This window comes from Bicyclus anynana, chromosome 8, assembly GCF_947172395.1.
Source record: "Bicyclus anynana chromosome 8, ilBicAnyn1.1, whole genome shotgun sequence".
NCBI classification, from domain to species: Eukaryota; Metazoa; Arthropoda; class Insecta; order Lepidoptera; family Nymphalidae; genus Bicyclus; species Bicyclus anynana.
In genome coordinates this window covers 7,437,268-7,457,964 of record NC_069090.1, presented here as the reverse complement: position 1 = coordinate 7,457,964, position 20,697 = coordinate 7,437,268, and the positions used below count along the sequence as shown (strand labels likewise).

Sequence of the window (20,697 nt, the reverse complement as noted above, 5' to 3'; positions counted from 1 at the left end):
ACGTAATAAAATATTAAAAGTCGAAATGGGTAAATTAACTCACTGGAGTTTTAATAATTTTATTTTATATGAATTTTCTTCCGCATAAAAAAAATTAAATCCATATTCACATAAACGTCTATATTACATTATTAACTATCGCATTTTTAAAAGAATTAATAATGATTTTGAAGTCACGGGTTTCCTAGTTTGAGATCCAGCCCCCCTAGCCAAATAGCACGTCGATTCTCTTTCTACGATCGCTAACGCTTCGAAAACTAGAAAGATGTATGCGAATGACATTTGCTATCGACAGGTCACGTGATTGAGATCTGTCATTTTCGTAACGCTCGCGTCACCCATTCACCAGCACTCTCTAAATCAAGCGTGCGTAAAGGAGTTTAACTTTAATAACGTTTTGCTAATTGTAATAATTGTATATGGTCATGATATACTATTTTAAACTCCTCATGATGAGCCCTTCAATTTGATACCCATATTGTAGTGTTCAAAAAAAAAAATCCATCTCGAGCGTCTCACATTCGTTTTGGTTTTTTGTAACTTCACCTATCTAAATATACTCAGGTTACTAAGACTTTAATTATGTAAATACGTTCAGCGGTTTGGAAGATATAAGGTACCTAATAAAGAATATTACATATCTACGTACAGGAGACGCGAAAAACATAACCCTTCTCTCTAACTCAGTCGGGTAAAAAGTGACTTACTTGTAAGTTCTCCTGCAATTCCTTGCTCAGTTGCCTGACGTCATTCAGCTCTTTTAATTGTTTCTCTGTGGCCTTCCCGAACACTTCTATATTGTCTACTTTCCCGATATTCCTCTGTCCTTCTATCCATTGTGTCATCTTGTCTTTTGTTAGCTCTGTGCGAGCTAGTGGTGACTCGTCTAGGCAGAAATTCATTTTCTGTGGACAAAAAAAATATTCATTAAATAATTTCAGCCACGGCGACTAATATCAACTTCTTAAATAGTTAAATATTAAATATATAAAAGCGAAAGGTCACATACAAAGATGAAATTTATCATTATAGTTAGTAGACGTTCGCTAAGAACAGATTTTGCGACAGGGACGGACTAAAGGGGTTTAAGGGCGGACGAAGTCGTGGGCGCCCGTTAGTATTAATAGTATTAACACGTTCGCTGCGGCACTGATATTTCAGTACTTTCCTCTCTTACTAAAACTTCATGTGATGTGGTACGAGATCGATCGACCTCGTAACTCTTGAAGACGCTAAGTGTACGAGGTCAATTAACCCCGTACCGCAGCAAACGTGTTAAGTACGCAAGGATGTGCTAAGAGTAAGACACTGGTGGACTCTACTCTCTCACTCTCATAGTCACAGCTACACAACAAGAGATTTTGACTTTAACTTATTTTGATAGAGGTTTAAAAACCCGCGATTCCGCGAAATTCGTGAAAAAAAAAAGAATTTCACGTTGACGGAGTTCCAAGCATTCGCTACATATGTAGATGCTTGATTAAAACAAGTTATTTTTATTTTGAAGATATTCTGGTTACACCTTAAAATTAATTTTCCTCAGAAATTAAACCACGAGAATTATATTTTATACCTTCTTATTGCCTACTTATATTTAGATATAGAAATTATTATTAATAATAATAATAATTATCAGTAGGATTATTTGTACCTGGCTTTGTTGTAGCAAATTATTAGTGAGTAATATACGATATATTTTTCATGTCTCATATTACTCACTATTTTCCGTATCGTATCGTTCCGTATTTCTACGGGACCGAAAGTGAGGTTCTGTGTTTGTTACGCTTTCACTCCTAAACTAATAAACCAATTGAAATATTTGTATCAGTGGAAAGTTACATTAGCAGTGAGTGACATATAAATGAATTGAAATTTTAATAAATAACAAAAATAATCTTTTAGCGCCCTTGTTATTTTTGTTCATCATGATGCGCTGCTGTAAGTCCCTCAGTTGGACCATGTTGTCTGGGGAGAGGTCACCAAGCATATGACATTAGCATATGACATTCCAATTCCAACGGGAACGGAAACTACGCGAGTGAAACCGCGGGGCATACTTGTAGTAGACACTGTTAAGACTATAATCGCCATAAACTTGCGAGTCTATTAAATTTATTTTATTATTAAATCGACGCCAGTAACATATAAGCAATAAGACCGCCTTTACACATACTTGTTTTCTATGTTTTCTTTTGTTTTCTTTGTTATTGTTTTTGTTTTGTGCAACAAAGTATAAATAAATAAAATAAAAGCAACTTAATAAGTATATGTTATTTTTGTTCTGTTTAATTTTATTAAAGCACCTGTAACCAGTAAGTCATCACATAACAAAAGCATGTCAATAAAAAAAAATCAGACAAGTGCGAATCGAACTCGGCAATCGAGGGTTCCGTACACAAAAAAATCATCTAAATTGATTTGATTAACCTCGATGATTCTCTACGTCTTCACGAGATAAAGCGTTTCACAGAGAGACAGATGGACAGACAAACGGGCAATAAAGCGAGCAAATATCCTTTAAGTGTTTCGTTATTTTCCTTTTGAGGCACGGCACCTTAAATGGTATCAATTATAATAAACTAGCGGACGCCCGCGACTTCGTTCGCGTGGAATTTAGTTTTTAAAAACAAACCCGTGGGAACCATGGATTTTTCCAGGATGAAGAATAGCCTATGTGCTAATCCAGAGTAAAATCTATTACCATTCCAAATTTCAGCCAAATCGCTTCAGTAGCCGCAGCGTAAAAGAGGAACAAACATAGTTTACACACTTACACACAAACTTTCGCCTTTATAACATTAGTGTGATAGTTTGATTAGTGTGACAGTGTGATTAGTGTGATAATGTGATTAGTGTGATAGTGTGATTAGTGTGATAGTGTGATTAGTGTGATAGTGTGATTAGTGTGATAGTGTGATTAGTGTGATAATTAGATAATAATAGACAATAATTTTAATTAATACTTAGATCTATAAAAAATTTTAAATAATGACATGTAACTTTACAGAAGTGAAAATCTGCGAAAGTAAATAGGTATGGTTTGGATGAAATTTGGCAAGCATTCTATAGGAAAGGGTGTATCCAGGATTCAATGGATACTTTTTATGCCGATTATCTCTTTTTGTGTTTATTATTTACTAAAGTAATAATTTATTTCTTTTTTAGTACCTAGTTCTTTAGTTACAAACAATATTTGATTGGTTGTTTTGCTTCATTAACCGACTTCAAAAATGGAGGAGATTCTCAATCCATCGGATTTTTGTTTTTATATGGTACTTAATTATATTTCCGTAATAAAAAAGAATTCAACGCGCGCAAATTCGCATACGTCATCAGTAAATAAAGTTATTTACTGCGATTTAAAAAACTAAATACGAAAACGCGTCTAAACAGTTTTAGTTTAGTTTTCTTATTCAGCATTTTACATCATATTATTGTAAGAACGTGCTTGAAGTGGAATCAGCAAAGTGGAACATTGTACAACAAACAATCGAAATTTTTGCATATAGGTATTATGTAAATCATTATAAGCCTATTGTAATGACCCGCTACAGGACTTGGCCTCCTTATAGGAGAGGGGATATGGAGCTTAGACCCACCACGCTGCTTCGATGCGGGTCGGCGAGCTTGGTAATAATGTTAAATTAATTAATGACGGACTCCGTGGCGCAGAAGTATGTGCGTAGGATTTACAAGAGGTCCTGGGTTCGATTCCCGGTTCGGCCGATTGAGGTTTTGTTAATTGGTCCAGGTCTGGCTGGTGGGAGGCTTCGGCCGTGGCTAGTTACCACCCTACCGACAAAGATTTAGTGCCAAGCGATTTAGCGTTCCGATACGATGTCGTGTAAAAATGGAAAGGGGTGTGGATTTTCATCCGCCTCCTAACAAGTTAGCCCGCTTCCATCTTAGATTGCATCATCACAGGTGAGATTGTAATCAAGGGCTGACTTGTAATGAATAAAAAAAAACATAATTAAAAGTCCTGACTCCGTTGCCTGAACTATAATGTGACGCACCCTGATTCTGCCAGTTTACATATACGTATCTACACACTTCACGCCGATACGCACACAGATGCACATATTATTTATTATGAAGACCGACCGACAGTAATTTCCTATAACTGGCAATACACTTTACACTCATAAAGATACTCGACGCCATTATAGAGCTTTAGTTGTTTGAGAACAAGACATCGTTTGCCTAATTCCTTCTATTATTGTTATATCTATCTCTATGTTCTGGAAGATACAAGGGTTTAGCAATAATACGAACTGCAGCAGAAAGATTCTAATCAAAAATTACAAAATCGAAGGAAATATCCGCCCAATTAACAATTTTTACTTTAATAACCTCGAATGATACGGAAATCTGCATTATCTTTAATTTATAATAGTCTTACGTAACGTTAGGGTTGTCAATCAAAACTCTTCAACAAAAACCTTAATGCCAATATCAGAGAGGAGACAATTCAAGGATTTTTCACTAATCCTATAAAGATATTACGCCATGAATTACTCATAATGAGATTGTTGAAATGTACTACTTGTAGAGCTCTAGAGCCGTGATAGCCCAGTGGATATGACCTCTGCCTCCGATTCCGGAGGGTGTGGGTTCGAATCCGGTCCGGGGCATGCACCTCCAACTTTTCAGTTGTGTGCATTTTAAGAAATTAAATATCACGTGTCTCAAACGGTGAAGGAAAACATCGTGAGGAAATCTGCACACCAGAAAATTTCTTAATTCTCTGTGTGTGTGAAGTCTGCTAATCCGCATTGGGCCAGCGTGGTGGACTATTGGCCTAACCCCTCTCATTCTGAGAGGAGACTCGAGCTCAGCAGTGAGCCGTATATGGGTTGATAACGACGACTACTTGTCGTAGGCGGGTTTGGTTTCTGGTTCGTTGTTTTGGTCAAGTAAGATAAAATAAAGAATGTCCTTCCAAATGTACTTTCCAGGCCACCTACAACGTGAATATCTTCAAGTCAAGAGTGAATAGGGACCTCCTGTATTAGCCAAGCGCGTTCCATCTTAAGCTGTATCTTCACTATCAGGAGTGATCACATCAGCGTTGCCAGACTTTTCTTTAGCCCAGTCGGGATTTAAAAACTTTTTGAGTGAAATAAGCGTCGTAAAAAAACGAAAGTTCGAATATTTATCTTTTTATTTGAGTTCAAATTACGTTAACGTGACAATAGATAGTAAGAATAGAATAGAAAAATATTTTTTATAAAAATATGTTTTTTTACATATTGTTAAATTGTTTAGTATTATTCGTCTTCTGAATAAAAAAAAAGAAATCAAAATTATAAAAGTTTTATTCATTAGAAAAATAGGCGTCATACAAAGCCTGAAAAGTGAGTGTGTTAGTGTGGTGTAGTAATTATTCCCGAAAAGCAGGACTGAGCCTGTCCCGCCATACTTACATAAATAAATCGCGGTATATTTAATTTTGATTTAAAAATCGGGATGTCCTGCCTAAATCGGGACCCAACCATAACAATCGCAACAAGTTACCCACGTGACGTGTCAATAACGAATGTCACCCCCATAGATCGTAGCGTTAGCTGTAGTAAAAAGAGAATTGATATATGTAACTTGGCTATAGGTCCTGTTTTTTGAAGGGTTATCTGCTAGATTTTGTGATAAAAAAATAAACCCAGACTGAGTTTGTTGTGGGCTCTTCTCGGACCCAGGCGCATTTGGAACCCTCATAACTTTAATTTTTAGTTTTCGACCAATTAATATCACCATTATCTAATAATATTATAACCTGACGTTTCGAAAGTGCTTGTAAAGTTGTAAACTAAGCCTAATTGAAATAAATGAACTTTGACTAACATCATATTATTCAACGAACTAGTTGATCAAACGAATTACAAACGTCATCATAATCGGTCTATTACTTTAGAAGCTACGATTTTACAAACATACACAGGCAGATACATCAAAAAACACGTCGGGGGGTAATTAAAATACAATAATGTAGTACTTATCTAGTCATAAATATTATTAAATTGTAGCTTTTTATTACATACTGTTAAATTTAGCTCTTGACTGCGACCTCACCACATGATTATCATAGAATTAACATCAAATCAATAACAACCGCATTTTTCGTATACCGTAAATGCCCATTGATAACAAAAATCTTTCAAATCTCTCAAATTACTAAATCTATATATAAAAAAATGAATTGCTGTTCGTTAGTCTCGCTAAAACTCGAGAACGGCTGAACGGATTTATCTTATCTTGGTCTTCAAATGTTCGTGGAGGTATAGGGAAGGTTTAAAAGGTGAGAAAAATTAGAATAATTGCCGGGAAAACCATAAAAAACAACCCTTTTCTATTTCCCATACAAACGTTTAAGAGTCAAGGGGTAGGGTATGGTAGGGGTAGAGTAGTGAAGAGTAGGGATAGGGAAGAAGTGCACATAAGTCAAAGCGAAGCTTGACCGGGTCCACTAGTACTTAATAATTTGTCAAACAATAAAAACGAAAACTTCGCAAATTATTTAAAAAATCCTAGAGGCAACCCTAGTACACACACTCGTTTACTACATCCATCTAATTCAATGTTACATAGCGACCTCTACTTCGCTTTTATTAGATTTGCATTTTAAAATTGCTAACCAAGTCGTTTTGTTAATTTTCGCTTTATTTATTTCATAAAGAGTACCTACCTATACAAATATGCGACCCTGGTTATCTAATGTAACTAGGTAATTACAAATTGCATCAAATGTTGAAAACATGTGTGTAATATCCTAGCATAATATTTATTTTAATTACATAAAAATAAACGACTAAAATACTCATAATCATTATTATTCATATAAATAAATTTTATATAAAAGCAGCTAAACACAATACTTTCCATTAATTTCATATATTTTGGAAAATACCTAACTACGAGTAAGTATTGTAGCTACTATGTAGTACCTATTTGGTCAAGTACGGAAAATTTCTTTAAAATCTAGTACCTACAGAAAATTATATATAAATACACGCCAATACCCGGTATACATATGTCCGACAGTGACGTGTATTTTATACATGCAAAAATACACTGAGGACTCACTATGAACTTGTATTGGAGAAGGAATTTTCCATTTTATACAATCTATAGGTATGTATAAAAATAAAATACACACTTCGCTATCTAGCCACGTTAGCATTTAGCGTTGTATGTTCCGTGATCTAGCGCCAAAGTAGGTAATCGTATACTGTGATATGGGTACTAAGTTATGTGATTTTGTTTAAATTATGTTATAGACCAAGCAGCTTTCGCAGATGCGTCTATATCACTGTGCTACTTGTGTTTTAATCTATACTTACTAATATTATAAAGAGGTAAAGTTTGTAAGTTTGTAACATTCTTAGTCAGGGGTAATCTTCGGAACTACAGATGCGATTTCAAAATTTTTTCACCATTAGAATGCTACGTTATCGGGGAGTGCTATAGGCTATATTTTATATTAATATCATATATATTAGCAGAGTTATCCAAAACTCCTCTGAAACAGACTTTTCCGCATGCGCTGTCTTAACCATTGAGTAAAATTGAGGCTTTATGTACCTTTAAAAAAGTTCTACAAAAAAGTCCGCGACACCATATCTTCTATGTATTAGCAGATATAGTAACTTTTGTGTTTTAAAAATTATTAATTTTATACTTTTACAGACATATACACAGGCAGAAACATCGTAATAATCTTAATTTTGATCAGTTACCATTGAATAAATAATGAATACGACATCACGTGACCTAAGAATTACTAACAATTAGCTTGAACATTCAAAGTCAAAGTTAGTGAATTGGTCGTCTGATGTTAAGTGACGATGCAGTCTAAGATGGAAACGGACTTGGAAGAGTACGTTATTCTACCCATATGTCTGACGATTTCTTCGCATATTATTTGCCATAAAAAAGCAATAAGGCATAGAATTGTTTATGACAGCCTATCAATCATTCAGCAACTATGAAGGTGGGTATATATATAGTTATTTAAGTTTTTATTGAACTTCGGACAAGGTTTGATGGTGGAAAATATTAACCTATCGGACTTCCTTATTCTTATTTAAGTAGCGTTGTGGCCTAATATCAAAAAACTTGATTAGATTTGTTCAACTGACTTGATTGGATCCTATTATTAAAAGATATCTATAGAGTCTATAGAGTTACTACCCTAAGGCCCAGTGGCGTGCACTTCATAGATGCAGAAAAGCATTGCATACCCTAAGGACTCAATACAATTCATGTGTTGGACAATGGACCACAGAATACATAGTTGGACAAGGAATTTTCCAATTTTTACTTATAGTGCATACTAGTTAATAACCTTATGCACGCCACTGCCCTGAGCTCACATCTGAGCAGCGTATAGGGCTTATAATCCACATTCTCTCTCCTAAGGAGGCTTTGAGGTAAGGCTGTTAAAATAGGCGTATAATTTTGGTGATAACGTTAATGAAATAAAAATAAAAATAAAAATAATATATGTTTGCAAAAATATAAGGAGAAACCTATGTCTCTATGTCTGTCTGTATGTCTAAGTGAAGGAAAAACATCGAAGGAAACCTGCATACCTGAGAATTTTCTTAATTCTCTGCGTGTGTGAAGTCTGCCAATATGCATTTGGCCAGGTTGGTGGACAAAGGCTTAACCTCTCCTATTGCACCTTCCCGCTCTTTCTTCGCAAGTTCTCTCGTCAGGGGTTGCCTGGTAGAGATTACTTATAGTAATAAGGCCGCCTTTGCATGCTTAGTTTAAATTATCTTTTTAATGTTTTAATTTATAATAGTATTTTTGTCTGCAATAAAGTATTTCTTCTTCTTCTTCTTCCCTCTCATTCTGAGAGGAGACCCGAGCTCAACAGTGAGCCGAATATGGGTTGTTAATGATGATGAAACCTGATTTTTTTTTCTAAACTGGTATTGGACTCACTAATATAATACCTAATACCAGTTTGGAGAAAAAATTCAGGTTATCCTAAAAAAAGCCAACACACAACTCATCAGATTCTGTTATTAAATATCAACATTAATCTTGTATTACAAAAGCGGCGGCATTTTTAACACGCATAGATTAGCTCCACATGTAACTAACTATGTATGTAAGAAAATCTTGGAATCTTAATTTGACCCATTCATTACCCATGACCCATCTTCGATTAGGATGAAATGTTGCACTTGCTCTGAGTTCTGATGACAATAGCTAAGAAACGTCATTACAAATCCAATATGGCGGCCTCCCCAAGATGGTGGACTGGCTGTTTGAAATCCATCCCCTTGATATGGATATCTAATGAAAGGCTTTGATGTCAGGAATACGAAAAAAATAGTCACAATTTCTGTTGAATTACAGGGGATTAGCTATAGTTGTGAGTAAGAAAGGCCAATGTTAAAAGCCTTCGAATATTAATGAATGCACACCTGACCTCCACTCTCGACTGGACAGACTAGTCAAGACTGGACTATCAGACTGACTATGCTTCGAAATGAATACATTACTAGTGCAATGCCTACAAACATATAGGTATTGGCGCCGCATAAACTAATTTATTTTTATAGTAACTACGACTTCGTCTGCGTGAAGTCAGTTTTTTAGAAATCCTGTGGGAAACATGCATTTTCCCGGGATAAAAGGAATTTTATTTTTTTTATATTTTTTTTTATATTATATTTTTTTGTCTCTTCCACAGTGGTTGTCTGGAAGAGATCGCTCTTTAGCGATAAGACCGCCATTTGTACATTAGTTTCTAAGTGTTATTATAAGTTATTGTTTATTTTTGTTTTTAATGTACAATAAAGTATATTTCTTCTTTCTTCTTCTTCTTCTTATATATGTTGCTTAACGATCTCCTCTATATTCCTGAGTAAGTCCCAGTAAAATGTAACATTTGTCCAGCTAAAAATTGACCCGGATAAAAAGACAGGCTGATAGATTAACAAAATGTTAACAAATAATAAAATAACTATAACTTGAGAAAACACAGTCATTTTAAAATCACCGACAGACACCTCAATTTTATTTATATATATGTATGTGTCTTAGTCGTAAAGGGGCCCCTAAACCAAACTGCCATCAGTTGCAAGTCTGAGATCCGCTCGTGCTTGACTACCTGCCCTATGATAGTTAATCCTGGTTTACATCTGATAGTGTCAGCGCTGGACTTGATCAATGTTGTAGTTAGAGCGTAGAACTGTAGTAGTAAGTTAAATGATCGATTCGACGGAAGAGGCAGATAGCCCACCTGCTGGCCTATTCACTATATTGGTCTTTATTAACAACCTATAAAAGAAACATCAAATCAAATGAAAAATATCATCTACTGTATAATATCCACGAAGGGTTGACAGTAGGCACTGGATGACATATATTACATAGAATTTCAATATCGTATATATGAAGTAACATACGTCAAAGTTTGTGAATTAGCCTGCTGCTGTCAAACGAAAAATCTCAAAGCAACGTCGCATGGCTCAACGAAACACGCCCTAAACCATCCACGACAATCTGAGGCATGACAAGGTAATTTTTTTTTTTTCAAAATATAGTTCAACAGACGGGAATCAAACCCAAGGACTCTCGGTAAGCAAGTGCCCATTAACATGGACGTGGAAGCATTCTATTGATTATCACTTGTCATCAGCTGGTGCCGTGATCAGGTATAACCTGTTTTAATAAAAAATAATTTATACATTACGTTGGAGGTTTAGAATGCTGTCGGAAACTATAATACTAATCTTTATAGTAAAGTACCAGTCCAACGCATCGCGTCGACAAGTTTGTAGCAAACCCTATTTTAATCTATGCACTAACGAAATGAAAAACTTCGATAAAAAATTTCCAATTTTAGACGGCCTCCGTGGCGCAGTGGTATGCGCGGTGGATTTACAAAACGGAGGTCCTGGGTTCGATCCCCGGCTGGGCAGATTGAGATTTTCTTAATTTGTCCAGGTCTGGCTGGTGGGAGGCTTCGGCCGTGGCTAGTTACCACCCTACCGGCAAAGACGTACCGCCAAGTGACTTAGCGTTCCGGTATGATGCCGTGTAGAAACCGAAAGGGGTGTGGATTTTCATCCTCCTCCTAACAAGTTAGCCCGCTTCCATCTTAGACTGCATCATCACTTACCATCAGATGAGATTGCAGTCAAGGGCTAACTTGTAAAGAATAAAAAAAAAAAAAATAAAAAAAAAAAAAAAAAAAATTCCATCTATAATATTCAATTCATTTCATTTTATTATATACGAGATCTATGGTATTTATTGTCGACAATTCGGATGTCAGAGAGAAAGAACTATTTTTTATCATAATTTCATTTATCCAGTTTGTTATTTGTTTTGTGAGTACCTACTTATATGAAAAAAATAATAGTTATATTTACGTAAGTTAAATTACAGCTTTATAATAATTACTAAGGGGTGTGGATTTTCATCCTCCTCCTAACAAGTTAGCCCGCTTCCATCTTAGACTGCATCATCACTTACCATCAGGTGAGATTGTAGTCAAGGGCTAACTTGTAAAGAATAAAAAAAAATACTAAGTCTTTGAGCCAAACCGGTAGGTAGACATGATGACATGGTTGTTGACTCCAGAAGCCTAAAACCGATTTTTTCAATTAATTCTTACCTGTTAAACAAATTAGCGATATTTTGGAGTGCATCACTTAACATCAAATGGCATCGCACACAAGCGTTAATTGATTGATAATTAAAAAAAAACCAACTCGCACTTAACCGGTAGTATAACTGTTATAGGCATGATAGTAAATGCGACATTCTCAAACACAATACAGTATCCAACCGCACTATAATCTATTTAGTCATGAAGACTAAGGTCAGGAGTAACATTAACTATAAGAAGACACACCATATGATTGTACCACACACGTTGTCTGAACGTTATACTGGATGAACTGTCATACTATTTTTATCTATCTTTTCTATATACCTATCTATATCTAAACTTATAATAAAACTATAGCGTGTCAAATTCTGTACATTGAAGATATTTTGAAAATTTTTGTTGGGGGCAATTTATAATCGATACTGAAGCTAAAAATATTTTTTTCGATTTTTTGTCCGTTTGTCTGTCTGTCCGTGTTTTTTTGGTGAAACTTGACACGGTTTAAGACCGTAGTACGAAGAAGGTTATAGGATACTTTTTATTGCGAAAATAAAATAAGAAGAGGATGAAATAGGAGTTCAAAGTTTGTATGGATGGAAAGTCCTTCATTTTAGAGAAAAAAAAATTAGGGGTAGGATAGGGCCAGAGTACGGTAGGGTAGGGATAAGCTAGGGGTGGGGTATGGGTAGGGTAGGGTGTAGGGTAGGGGTGAAGTGCACATAAGTCAAATCGAAACTCGTGCGGGTCCGCTAGTTATTTATAAAAATAGTATTAGAGTACATTGTAAATAATTTAATCCGTCATATTTAACAAAAATTAGATCTTTAAAATCTTAATTACAACAGCTACAGCATTAAAAAAAACTGATTGAAGATAGAAATTTTTGAAAATTCCGAAAAAAAATTAACTGGGCAACCTATCTGCAATGTGTCACTGTATTATCTATCATTTATTTCATATATTAAATAAACTAACTACTAATATCATCATATTAAATAACAGATGGCGGTATATATTTAAATTGCCGGCTCTTAGACCATTAAAAGAATCATTATGATTGAGGATGATATACGAATTTATAAAAACACTAATAGTCTATAGACTTCACGATCTTATATTAGTAAACGAAGCATTTATTTTTTTATTACCTAGATGTCTAGATTTTCTCAAATCTCCTATTACTTAATGGTTGATTTATTATTCTGTAAAACTATCTGAGCTCAAGCGATTAAGCACGATTGGCGGTATTTCTTTCAGATAACTTATTTTAATTGGATTACTCAATTATTTTTAAGTTATTTCTTAAAATAAATGTATTTTCATAACATGGTATTCACAAGTAGGTTATAATATAAATTGAATTTCAGCATCTTAAAGGTTAGGCTTGCATTAGAAATATATATATTAATTTGTGTATGAGTGTTGTCTCTACTATGAGATGCAAGGGTTCCCAAACTTTTATAACGTTAAAATACTCACCAAATATGTATATTTTATTATATGGAACATGTAGTGAAGAGAAAAAAATATTCCTTTTATCGACCAATTTTGGTTATATTTTACCAATTTTGGCGGCGAATTTCTCTTATCTCAAGATATATCGTGCTGCGTATCTTAAGCCAACAGACCGTGGTACCTATATTAACTGTGTTATTAAATAACTTCGCCGTAATCTGGTGTCTTTTCTACGGAGCCCACTCCGCGGAACACACTTTGGGAATCACTGGAATCTGGAAGTGCATCTGTGTTCCATTTTGGGTGCCATAATGTAAACTGCATAATAAGCTATTTTCAAGACAAAATTGGAAACCAAAGCCATTCGGTCGCAAATATTATATGTATGTATTTGTAAACATAATAATGCATTTTATGGTACGTAGGTAATTAGACTAGATTTAATATTTTTATAACAAGCATAATTACCTAACAGGTGTAATAATATTAATGGGTTTTTTAGTTAAACAGTTTGCATAAAAAATTTATATACCTACCTACCTGTTATGACGTCATAACAATGTAATGGCTAAAGCACATAACTAGATTGACCGCAAGGTAACTTTAATGGAAAATTGAAGCACTAATGTGGTAACTTCAATCAAGAATTGTTTGACGAAGACGTCAGAACTGATCTGACTCAGCTAACCAACCACAACCCTACCACAACAAACTAGGGCGCAACCAGGATTCTATAGGATGCTCGTCAGTATTTCCCATACCTTTAAGGTGTTGACGAGTCTACTTATAGGAGCCGAACTGCATAATTAATATTTTTTTTAACTAAAAATACTATTTATGATATTTTATATTTATATTCAAATAATTCCAACTATCCATGTAACACACGCCTTTATCGTTTCGCCTTTACAATATTATTGTGATAATCAAATAAAAATTCATTTATTTCAATTAATATACTTAGTTTACAAGTAGGTACTTTTGAAACGTCAAGTTATGTCATAATGTAATTTAAAATAATGGTGGTAATTATAGTCGAAAACTTAAAATTAAAGTTACGAGGGTTCCAAATGATATTTGGTCCGAGAAGAGCCCACAACAAACTCAACCAAGTTTTTTTTTACTACCATATTCCAAACTTATCTAAACGTAACGTACGTACACAGTCGTATAGTGTATCATTTATATAATCACTAGCGGACACCCGCGACTTCGTCCGTGTAAACTCTATGTAAACTTTCAACCCCCGTTTTGCCCTTTACGGGGGAATTTTAAAAATTCTGGACACATTTTATAACTGTTGCTCTAAAAATTCAACCCCTGTTTCACCCCGTTCTGATTTTATTTAATAATTCATTTTTATTATAGATAAAAAGTGCCCTATAACCTTCTTCGTATTATGTTCTCAAACCGTGCCAAGTTTCATATCCATTTAGTAGTTTTTGCGTGATTCCCGGTTAACAAAAACACGGACAGACAGATAAAAAATCAAAAAAAGTATTTTTGGCTTTAGTATCGATAGTACAAAATTTTACCTGTTACGGTATTATTGTAGGTATGGAATAACACTATTTAAAGGCTTTCCTTACACAAAAGATTTTCATGCAATTTTGAACAAGACCAAATAAGATCATCTAACCAAGGGCACTCGATACGGACGTCAGACTCACGTTCCGCGATTACCATTATGGTCCTTTCGACCGGATAGACTTGTTTTGGTCCGTATTTAAATTTGTGTTAGCCAAACCCGATGATTTAGATCGTCATATAAACTCGTTTTTAATGTAGGAGGTTTACGTAGACATTTTTTTTCCGTTCACAAGTTATCACATTGACATCATGTTTGTGTTTTCCCGTTTCCCACGATATTCATAAATAAATAGTCGTACTTTAGATCTAGATCATTTGAAAACCCTCTTCCTAGATCATTAAATAAAACCATTGGTGACAACCGCGTGGTGCAGTGGGTAGTTACCCTGCTTTATGTATCGGATGTGGGTTCGATTTCCCACAATTGGAAAATATGTGTGTGGTGAACATGGGTGTTTTTCAGTGTCTGTGTATTTATTCTGTATATAAGTAGTTATATGTTTTGTATACATCATCATCATCATCATCATCATCATCATTATCAACCCATATTCGACCCTGCTGCTATGCCCTGCTATCGTTTTTCATCGTATTTTCGTAATTGAGATCATCTAACATTATTTCAGCGAAATAGTATAGACTGCGTCATTTTATAGTGGCGGTATTTTTTTGTTTTACGTTCATATAACATGATTTTTTCAACGAAATAACATAAATAACGGTTTTTAGTTAAAATAATGTTTTTGTATATTACGAGTACTGCCACTTTACGTAAAATGAAGATAATTATGTCATTTCGTTGAAAACAACATGTTAGATGATTGCATAAACGAAAATACGATGAAAAACGATATAGTAACTTATTATTTGAATGGTACTCCGAGATACATAATAACCCTGCAGCTGGTCCCTTGAAAATTGCTATCTTCCAAAGCCACCACAATCTCCATAAAATGTGATATCTAGAAAGCCACGTTATTTATGAGTGTATTTTATACCCGTATTCTCACGGGAATGGGAACTACGCGTTTGAAATCGCGGGACATCGGCTAGTAAACAATTACTTAACTTTTCAATAACTATAAATTAATGTCTATTTTAATGATGGGTGCTGATAAAGGGACCGCTGGTACTTAGAAGCCTAGTACGGCCCGGACTACAAATCCAACCCTGTACCTACTGGAACCCTCAGAGTTATCTTCTTTAGGACCTGCCTCGCTAGAAGTTACCTCTGTCAAAACTATATGATCATGATCAAACGCATCGATTCCTAAAGTGGTCCAGGTGGACCCCCAGGGGTCTACGGAAGATTCGGCTGGCGTTGACGTGACATAAAAATGGGGGTTCACGATTTGTGAGCATCCACAAAAAAATATCTGGTTTCATACCGAATGGGGAGTTTTCTAAATAAAATAATTGTGAATTTATTGCTTCTTTCTGCTGTGAGTAGATAGATATCAAAAATTAAAGTTGGCTGAAATAACTTTTTGCCTGAACAATTTTACTTTTTGTAATTCATTCTCAGCACAATCAATTAATTAACTAAGTAATCAATTCTTCTTTTTTTTTTCGTGGTGGCACAATGTTCAATGTTTATTTAGCTGCAACGAAAATTTCCATAGGTGAATCTAATCACTTTTTATGTCGAGTTTTGGATATAAATTTACCACTGGAACTAATTAAATTAAAAAGTGGTCTATAAGAAAAAAAAGTTTGGGAACCTCTGATCTTACGTGTTCATACTAACTGCGTCTATAGAACCGATGTTTCATTGTGTTAAAATTACACGTGTGTGTATTACGATTTAAATATATAGTTGTGTGTAGTGTAAGGACGCAAGATGAATTTATTGTTATTAAATATTTTCGATGTGTGACTTTACCTCGTCCCCCTCAAGAAACGACAGACAATTTTGTTGGTGAATTTGAGTCATACAAGTCCAAAAGAAGGTAATTGGTCTGAGCTGGAACCAGATGATTAAAGCCCAGTTTTTGCAAAAATTAAAAACGAGTTTTGCACAGATTAGAACCGATTTTTCGCACAAATTGATATTAGGTAATTTAACAAACAAAAAATAAAAATTATTTACAAATTCTCGTCTATCTAGTATTCTATTACTAAAATATGTTTGTCAGAGATCTACTGAACTAATTTTCATGCGGTTTCCACAATAAATAAACAAATACAAATATCTATAATAACTAGATCCTTGTTTTATAAGAACTATTGTGTAAGAAGATGATATTTTAGTAGGCTGTTATTTTTCTGTAGTATTTTTATGTTAAAAAGATTTTATTTTACTGTTTTTAGCGTGTCCTAGCATAGTGAACGAAAGCACCACATCAGTTTCGTAATATTAACATAAATTTTACACAAAATTACTAAAACAATTTTCATGAAAATTAAATGGGACCAATCTAAAAGTATACTTACTTACTCTTTCAAACAAAAAAATAATTATCAATATTTTTTGAAAAATTACGAAGTTATGTTTTTTTTTAATATAATGTTTGTTACCTCAACGAGCATTATAAAAAAAAACATACGCGTCGAATTGAGAACCTCCTCCTTTTTTATGAAGTCGGTTAAAAACAATCTTTGAATTGTAAGGCCTTACACAGGGAAGTACCTACGAGTCGGTACCCAATATAACTTATGCAAATAAATTGTTTCATTTGACTTTATAAGGCGACGGAAAGTACGTATAATATACCTAATTAGAATAAACATCCGTCCAAGAGGTTAGAAGTCATATAAAAATTTACACTCAATGGTGATTTTGTTTCACGTAACGTTGGCTTATTATGTAAGCATAATATGAAAATACCGAATAAATATATCATTGACTGTACTTTATTAACTTTTATACTAGATATTAATACTGCAATCTTCTTAATATTTATAATTGCGAATGGTCATTCGTCACGAAATCTCGAAAACCGCTAGATGTACAAAGCTGAAATTTGGCAGGGAGGTAGTTCATTGTTAGTAAGTATCCACTAAGAGCGGATTTTGCGATAGAGCCGAATTAAGGAGGTTTAAGGGCGGACGAAGACGAGATCACACAAAGGACAGTCTGCACCCTGTCATGAGTATAAATGCCAGTGTCCGGAAATACCTTAGTGACGTTAAACATGGCAATACATTTAGGAATATTCCTTGCTACATTATTTAGGATTTTCCCATTTTAATTATATTAAGCCCTGTATTACTTACTATAATGACTTGTACTATAATTACTCTTCGTAGTAAAATTATGACGTCAACTCACTCAGGTTTAATACCTGAATACTAACTTGTATTGCAACAAATTGCGATCTTTAAAAATGCATTGAGGATTGTATGTGTCAATAATAGTAAACTTTGAATGGAACCATAACTTTACTCTATCAGGTCTGATACGGATTTACATATATCTTTTCTTGTTAATAGATATACTACTATTAACGAGGAAAGATATATGTAAATACATAGTATATACTATATTGTTACGTACTATTCAGAGCAAAAAGAAAATAAGATTAGCCCGTTCAACCAAACAAACGAACTCTTTGGACACATTTGGTACTCTGTACCGACTCTTAGATCTATGGGTCCACTAGATAAAAAAAAAAATGTTTGGTTGTTTATAAAAACCAAACAAACACAGTACAAACATCATTCGCCAGCTGTCAAGTTAATACGCACGAGCGATTTGCATACCTAACCTAAATAACCAGTGTTGATTTTTTAGCTTGACCAACTAATCTATACTACTCTTCAATCAAGATACGATATTAGACGGGACTCGAATTCAAAGTTGTTAAAACAGTTATCATGGCTAAATGGGATGAAAACAAATTAATGATCTATCTAAAACCAAAACGGAGGTCACTCAATCATCGATCCTTGATCGGTCTAGCGAGTAGGTAGGTAACATTTTGTTGTGATGATTTTCCGTAAATATTTTTATAACATTCACTTGTAGGTGTATAATATAGCGATGCAATTATCATCTTATTACATAGGTGTAGTGTTCTTGTAAAGTAATCATGTAGAATTGTAGTAAACAAAGTACCTAACTGGTGTTGCACCTAATTGCGTTTTATGCTCGCTTATTAAAAAACCTTTGACATAACTAATTGTAAGTTATCAGTAAATTGCTTAGGTCTTTAAGTATCAAGTGACACCAGATCACGTTCTAATTATTATTAAAAGAATACCGTTGTCTATAAATAACACTAAAATCATCAATCACGATGATTAATAATAATAATAGGTAAATAATAGTTCTTTAATAATCTTTATGATGTGTTATGTTCATTTCCTGCCTTTCATGTGGAAAGTCCCTTGTTCGATTCCAGCTCGGTCCATTCAGCTGTAAAATATGATAGTATAATCGTTACCAGCATATTTTACGGCTGACAGGGCCAGGCATTCCTCGCTTCCCTCCCTAGGAAAGAGGATATGTACTCGTAGATCAACTTATAATAACTAGCGGATCCGGTCAAGCTTCGCTTGGACTCATTCCTTACCCTTATCCTATTCTACTCTCATCCTACATCTACCCTACCCTACCCTACTCTTACCCTACACCTACCCTACCCTACCCTTACCCTACCCGTTTATCCGGAAATCAGTTCAGCCGTTCTCGATATTTGCGCTTAGAAACCATATAAGAATGTGATTCTCAGGTGAAAAAACCTCTTCTTCATTTTGGCCCCGTGCCAAAGAAGAAGAAAAGAAGGGCGTTTAGACACGCCACACCATTGAATGTATCATAACAAATTGGAATGTAACATGTTCTTAATTAAATATTTTTTGTTGTTTACATAAGCCCATATGTATTGTGAATATCTAAGCAAAAAACCTCACGTTCCATTAATACATACCTACTAGGAAATATGTAATCAAAAGGTAATATTTGCTCCAAGGCTTTGTAAATAAATTTAATAAAAAAAAAACATTGAATTATAATCAGGTCCATCGTACGTCTCAATGGTCATACATATATAATCGTTATAAGAAAATTATGTAAATAATACGTTTGATATTTTTTTTTCCTATATTACTGTTTAGCCCTTCATTGCGGCACCTTGACGGGCCAATGATACATAATATGCCTATTAAAGTAGCTGCCGCCGCGTGGTTTCTCCCGCGTGGTTCCCGTTCCCGCATGAATACGCGGATAATATATAGTCTATAGCCTATAGCCTTCCTCGAATAATTGGCTATCTAACACTGAAAGAATTTTTCAAATCAGACCAGTACTTAATGCCTGAGATTAGCGCGATCAAAAAAAAATCGGTATATGTATAATTATATGTAACGTAAAAAACAATTCTCATTTACTGGACCTACTCATATATCAATGATTTTTATTTATTTTGTATGCAAGTCGATGTCTGTATGTTGTTGTTTTTCAATTGAAACCGCATTGCGATCAAGTTCAAGGGCCTCTTTATTCAGTTTTGTTTTTATTACTATTATTTTGTATTATTTTTTAGGTTAACCACAAATTCAAAATTTTTTTTCAAACAAGCCTTTCTATCTGAAGGCTTTTTAGGGTTCCGTAGTACACAAGGAACCCTTATACGACTAGTTTCGCCATGTAATCTGTACGCAGTTTAACTCAGATACTATTAATATAACTATATACATACTGTGCTATATAGGTATCTACTATCTATACTAATATTGTAAAGCTGAAGAGTTTGTTTGTTTGTTTGATTGAACGCGCTAATCTCAGGAAGTATTGGTCCGATTTGAAAAATTCTTTCAGTTTTAGATAGCCCATTTATTGAGGAAGGCTATAGGCTTTATATTATCCCCGTATTCCTACGGGAACGGGAACCACGCGAGTGAAACCGCGCGGCGTCAGCTAGTGAACGTATAATTTGGCAAAAGTTATAGGTACATGTTGTAAAATAAAATCTCAAAAAATATTTATTAAGGTTGGTACCTCCCGGCTCCCCTATATGATGTGGGGCGTCGTTGGATACCAAATTTAAAAATATTATGGGTTTTTTAAAACAATTTAT

The 20,697-nt window shown here is 34.4% G+C and overlaps 1 protein-coding gene across 1 annotated transcript in view; it reads right to left on the bottom strand.

The window, feature by feature from the left end:
• The window catches only part of LOC112047735 (fatty acyl-CoA reductase wat), a 50,398-nt gene that overhangs the window by 25,003 nt on the left and 4,698 nt on the right, over positions 1 to 20,697 (bottom strand). The window contains exon 2 of the mRNA XM_024084950.2: positions 708 to 905. Coding sequence (XP_023940718.1) covers positions 708 to 902 — 195 coding nt within the window. The 5' untranslated portion in view covers positions 903 to 905. The remainder of the gene's footprint in view (positions 1 to 707; positions 906 to 20,697) is intronic.